Here is a 7,107-nt window from a genome sequence, read left to right as displayed (position 1 = left end):
CAGCTTAAATTTCCAAGAAACATCAAGAACTTACATCACAGTAGGCCAAAAAATGTACGCTGTAAAAACATTCACCAATCTTCCCCTCAACTTTCCAGCGTTTCAGTAGCCGTAATTCAGCAGGAGCAGATCTACTCTGCTGCTGCTGCTGCTCCTCCTCCTCGTCCTCGTCCATTCCCTCCACAGCTTCCACCTCCACACTGGCTGACATCACGTAGTTGGCTGAAACAGTCCTTTGCCCTGCCTGCTGTTTCTTCACAATGTCTATGTGTTCATCCTTCAGGTGAAGAGAGTCTGCTTTAGATTTTAGGATACTGCAATGCAGAGAATTTGCAATTAAGTATGTGAATTCTATACACAGTGGGGAAAGAGAAGAAGAATAAATAATGGAAATGAAAAAATAAAAATAAATAAATAAATAAAGAAGAAAAATATTATTTTTGATATAATTATTGTCATAAGTATTTTTTTCATCCTAAATAAAAGAATGTAAAATTACTTTGTTAAATATTTTTTCAGAAAAACAAAGAAACAAAACACACCAAATGGTCCACTTCAAAATAAAGGGAGGTTAATAACAATTATAATAAAATAACTGAATATGGTATATACTGAATAATAAAGAAAAATCTATTAGCCACAGTCAACACAAAACAAACAAACCATTTAATTTCTGAATCTGCTGTTAGTTGGACTTGGTGCTTTAGGGCCTCTGCTCGCAAGAATCTCTCTTTTTTGTCAAGCTCCTTCAGTCGTTTCTGCAAAGCTGCTACCTCTTCAGCGAGTCCATTATATATCCGTCTCATGTAACCAAATTGCCCGACTTCTTTCTTTGGCCTGCCCATAATCTGTCATTGCCAAAAAAAAAAAAAAAAAAAAAAAAAAAAAAAAAAAAAAAAAAAAAAAAAAAAAAAAAAAAGGACAATTATTGAAGTTGGATCATGTCACCCAAATTAAATGTATCACTAACTATAATCCCAGCAACCTTTTCAACCCATTGGCACCAGGCACAAGTACTGTCCACTGCAGTTTTATTTTGTGAATTTTACAAATAGATAAAACCACAAGTGCTCAGTGGTCAAGGAATCATTTAGTAGGTTCAACGTTGCCTTACCTGATTTCCTAACTCTGAATTTTTTTGGGAAAAAAATTTCTTCTAATGCTAGTAATATTAACACTGTTATTGTTACTGAAGTTATGATAATTATCTCATTGCAATGATAAATAAAAAAGCATCATTCTGAAAATCTAGGAAAAGGGCAAACAGGTGAGACAGATAGGACTTGTAAATGATTCCCTAGTAACTAAGCTCTATGTGTAAACAAAATTAACCACATGCCACTGGGGAAAATGCTGTGCTCATATTTTATATCTTTGTGAAATTCTGCACATAGATGGTTCTGCTAGTGCTTAGCCACAAAGGAGTCAATTAGTAGACCTTGTGTCACCAAATTACACCTTTCCTTGAATTGGTCAGAATACCTACTTTTTACTAATGCTATGAATATCAGTGATGTTATTTGTATTACAGACATTATAATTACTATAATGTTATAAACATTAGTAACAGCAAAATAAAATAACGTAAAATATTTTCATAAATCAATGAAAAGGTTAAACGGGCGAGACAGGCAATACTCATAATTGGCTCATTGGTGACTTGGTATGAGTGCAGCCACCTATGTGTAAAAAAAATAATAAAGTAAACTCACAGTGGGAATGGCATGTACGTACATGCCATGCCTGTCGGCAGTGGGTTAATAAACTAAAATCACCATAAAGATGGCACATATGTACATGCCATCCTAACACCAATGGGTTAATTCTAACTTTAGATTATATTAGTAAGTATTCTGATGAAACTTAACTGTTCACTTATTTTTTGTCGTCCGGGCCATTACAGGCAAAGTCTCCCTTGTAGTGGGTGTAGTTTGTGAAACAAACTACACCACTTATTCACGATATATTATGATCACAGAGACGATTTGGGTGTATACTGTTTGGTTTTCTTTACTTTACCGTGTTATATGTAAGTGGGGATCGGCCCATCTTCTTATTCCTTCCCTATATGAACATTAAGCCAAATATCCTGAAAAAGTGAGTAAGGAATTTAACAAAAACTTTCCAACTCGTACATCTTTCAGCGTTTCATGACTTACCAAACCTCCGTATCTAATCATTAGTTCTATTTGAGCAACCAAATGTAACTCTGATAACCACTGTCTTGGTATATAACCCAAAATGATCCCAAAAAACAGAAAAATACTACTTACGAAGATTTGAAAACAAGGTCGCGGTCTGTCAATTCAAATTCTTTGTTTACATCACTAAATCCAGGTTGTTTAGTAGTGTTCGAATATTTGATTAATTTACTTTCAAGATTTCATTGATGTAAATTACTCTTAGCTTATTTTTCTTATTAAATAAGATTGTATTTTCTCTTCATTTAACTACATTCTTGAAGTATTAAGACAAATATTGATAGAATTGAAGGGGTCATATAACGGCGAACGTTGACTTCAAATATACTCACTAGATGGCACGTGTTAACTAGCTAAAATATTTATATTTTAACTAAAATCACGATCAATATTATTACTACGATAATTATCAATAATATTACCACTACTTTTGTGATTCTAATCATAATGATATAAAATAACTTTATCATTATCATTATTGATAGCAGTTTTATTCTCATTCTCATTTCTAAGACTACTGCTACTACAACTACTATTATCATTATTATTATCATTACCATTGTTATTATCATTATTATTATCATCATTATTATTTTATTATTATTATTATTATTATTATTATTATTATTATTATTATTATTATTATTATTATTATTATTATTGTTATTATTATTATTATTGTTATTATTATTATTATTGTTATTATTATTATTATTATCATTATTATTATTATTGTTATTATTACTGTTATTATTATCATTATTATTATTATTGTTATTATTAGTATTATTATTACTATTAGTATTATTGTTATTATTATTGTTGTTATTATTATTATTATTGTTATTATTATTGTTGTTATTATTACTATTATAATGATAATAATGATAATTATTATTATTATTATTATTATTATTATTATTACTATTATTATTATCATTATTATTGTTATTATTATTAATATTATTATTATCATTATTATTGTTATTATTATTACTATTATTATTATTATTTTATTATTGTTGTTATTATCAATATTATTATTACTATTATCATTATCATTATTACTATATTTATTATTATTATCATTATTATCGTTATTATTATTATCATTACTATTATTGTAATTGTTATTATCATTCTTGTTATTATCATTACTATTATTGTTATTATTACCATCCTTATTTTTATCCTTATTATTATTATCAGCATGACAATGAATTATCATTGTCATCATTACTGTTATACTTATTGTCATTTTTATTATTATTACTTTTTTTATCAGCATTACTATTATTTCTTCATTATTGTTATTGTTATTATTATCATTATCATTCTTTGCCATATTATCACTATTATTTTTATTACTATTATTATTATTATGATTATTGTTGTTATTACTATTATCATTACAATTATTATTATTACTATTATTATTATCATTATTATTACTATCATTTCTATTATTATTATTTTTACTATTATTATCATCTGTTATTATAATAATTATTATTATTGTTTTGTTATTATTATCATTTCTCTTCTTATTATTATAATTTATATTATTATTTTTATAATTTCTCTTATTATTATTGTTACTATCATCGTTAATAATATTATCATTATTATAATTATCTCTGATCCTTGATTCTTCTGTTGTGTTCACGAACAGCGCCGGAACCAATCCATGTTCTTGGGCTCTAATGGGTATTCATGTTCTTCATTCTATAAATAGTACTTTTCGGGGGACGTGGCTTGATCCTAAAAGGGCGATCTTTTGAAGTTCGGTGTTGTTGATGTTCCCTGGTATCTTGTAACTGTGACTTGCGATGCCTTTCTTGATTACTCCTGGAGCTCCGATGACAACAGGCACTGTTATTGTCTTCATCCCCCACATTTTCGTAATCTCAATTTCCTGATCTTCATATTTGGACAGTTTTTCTGCTACTTTTACTGATGGATTTCGATCGGATGGGACTGCTATATCTATCAGCATGCATGTCTTTTCTTGCTTGTCATTAATAATGATGTCAGGTTTATTAGCATTGATCGTTTCATCGGTGTATACTTGCAAATCCCAGAGAATGTTAACTTTTGCATTTTCTGTAACAGTTTCTGGTTGGTGCTCGTACCACTTGTCAGCTGTTTTAATGTAATGCATTAATATCTTCCAGTGCATGTAGGCTGCGGCGTCATTATGCCTCTTGATGTACTCGGTTTTAGCGAACTCAGGGCATCCAGATGGTATGTGGTCGATGCTTTCGTCATACCGATTACTTTATCGGCAGAGCGGGTTGGTTCCGTCTCGGATGATTCTGTGGTGGTATAATCTGGTAGCTAAACTTTGATCTTGAGCTGCTATTATTAAGCCTTCTGTTTCAGCTTTCACTCCTGTTCCTTTCAGCCAGTTGTTTGTCTGTTTAAAGTTCACATCTGCTTCCTTGATTCTTGGCGGGTATTGTCCATGCATGGCCTTCCCTTCCCGTTTCTTTCTGATGTTTTCTAGCGCTTGGGACTTGGCATATTGTTTCATTCTCTTAGCTAGCTTAGTAACTGACTCGTTTTTTTTCCATTATCTTTTTTTTTTTATAATAAAGTTGTAAGCTACAACTGGTATGGCTACGGTGTTTAATGCTTCGATCTTGTTGATGGAATTCAATTCACTATTAAGGATCATTCTTATTCTCCTGTAATACTCTTTACGGATCTTTTCTTTCATTTTTGAGTGTTGTATCCCATCGCCTTCATTGATTCCAAGGTGCTTGTATTCCTTCTTGGTCCATTTCCTTTTTTTGCAGTCTCTTGATTGAGAGCGATATTTGATGTTTTTGTCAGTTTTCCCTTGAAGTTGCCTTCGCGCATTTATCCAGTCCAAATTCCATCCTGATATCACTGAAAGTTTTTACAATGTCTAGCAGTTGTTTGAGCTATTCGTCATTCATAATGTCTGCCTTTAGGTCGTCCATATAAAAGAAGTGGTTGATTTTCCTTTTGTTGATTTCATACCCATATTTCGTGTTGTTAAGAAGGAAGGGACTAGAGCAAGGCAGAGAAGGAGCGGTGATCTCCTTGAAATATGCCGCTATTGATGGTGATTCTTCTTGATTTAATGGTTCCGTTGTTGTGGTTTAGATGGAGGGTCGTTTTCCAGTTCTTCATACTTGGACTTATGAAATTGACAATTGTTGAGTTTACTTTGAACATATTCAGGCACTTAATGATCCAGGAGTGTGGTACACTATCGAATGTTTTTGTTATAGTCAATCCATGCTGAGAACATGTTTCTTTTCTTTTACTATTTTCGAGGATCATTTTATGGTATTTACATCCGTAACTTCCTCTCGTGGAACCTTTTTGTTCAGTTGGTAACAACTTATTTTCTACAAGGAATGTATAAGTTCTTTCAGTTAGGATTGATGTTAGGATCTTATACATTGTTGGTAAGCAAGTAATTGGACGGTAGTTTTTAGGATTTTTTATATCTTCAGTCTTTGGTAATAGATAAGTTATTATATGCATTATTATTATTATTATTATTATTATTATTATTATTATTATTATTAATGTTACTGCTATCATTATTGTTATTATTTATATTATCATTATCATCATAGTAATAATAATTATAATAATAATAATTCTTATTATTATTGTTATTGTTGTTGTTATTATTATTATTATTATTATTATTATTATCATTATCATCATTATTATTATCATTATTATTATCATTATCATCATTATTATTAGCATTATTATTATCATTATCATCATTATTACTATTGTCATCAGCATTGATAATAATGGTAAAAAAACCCACAATGTAAAACAGGATGATAATAATGATAATGATAATAATAATGATTATTATTATTATTATTGTAATGATAATGATAATAGAAATAATAACAATGATAATATCAACAATAATGATGACGGTAATATCAATATTGATAATAATAATGTTAATAACCGTGATGATGATGACGATAATGATAATAACTTCGATAAGGATAACAATAATACTGATTATAATAATGATAATAATAATAGTAATAATAATGATGATAAGAATGCCAATTATATTATTGATAATAATGATATTAATAATAATGATAATAGTTATGATAATGATAATCATAATGATAATCAATGAATGATAATAATGATAATTGATTATTATAATAATGATAACAATAATTATAATAATAATAATGATAATAGTAATAATAATGACAGTAATGATAATGATAATGACAATAATGATAACAATAATGATAATAGAAACAACAAAAATAGTAATAATAACAAAAAAATTATAATAATATAAAACATAATAATTATAATGACAAAAACAATAATGATGATAATGATAATAACAATAGTAATAAAAAAATTTATGATACTAATAATGGTGAATATAATAATGATACTACTACTACTATGATAATAACAATAATAATTATGATAATAATACTAATAATGATAATATCAATAATATTAATGATGATAAAAATAATAATAATGATATCAATAATAATAATAGTAATAGCAGTAGTAGTAGTAATAATAATAATCAAAATAATAATGATAATGATATTAATAATGATAATGATAATGGATAACAATGATAGCGATAATAATGATAATAATAATAACAATAACAATAATGATGATAATAGAATTAATGGTCATGAAAGTAATAGTAATAATAACAATGATATTTATTATTCTTATATCATTGTTGTTATTATTTTCATTATTACTCTTTATTTTATTATCCTTATCAGTGTCATTACTAGTAACATTATTCTAATAATTATATTATCCTTATCATTATTGCCATCATTATTACTATTTTTATTATAGTAATGATAATGGTTATTATCTTTATTATCATTATTGT

General features: G+C 27.8%; 1 protein-coding gene across 3 annotated transcripts in view; it reads right to left on the bottom strand.

Annotated features, from left to right (window-relative positions):
- The window catches only part of LOC125043185, a 5,063-nt gene extending 2,742 nt beyond the window's left edge, over positions 1-2,321 (bottom strand). Inside the window, exons 1-3 of one of the 3 annotated variants that reach the window (XM_047639180.1) lie at positions 2,274-2,321; positions 664-848; positions 35-314 (exon numbers count right to left, since the gene is read on the bottom strand). In XM_047639180.1, the coding sequence (XP_047495136.1) occupies positions 35-314; positions 664-845 (462 nt within the window). In that variant the 5' untranslated portion in view covers positions 846-848; positions 2,274-2,321. The other 2 variants (XM_047639179.1, XM_047639181.1) reach the window with 2 other exon arrangements.
- Positions 2,322-7,107: the final 4,786 nt, after the last annotated feature.

The sequence above is a fragment of the Penaeus chinensis genome, chromosome 33 (assembly GCF_019202785.1).
Source record: "Penaeus chinensis breed Huanghai No. 1 chromosome 33, ASM1920278v2, whole genome shotgun sequence".
NCBI classification, from domain to species: Eukaryota; Metazoa; Arthropoda; class Malacostraca; order Decapoda; family Penaeidae; genus Penaeus; species Penaeus chinensis.
This window is presented reverse-complemented; position numbering and strand designations above follow the sequence as displayed.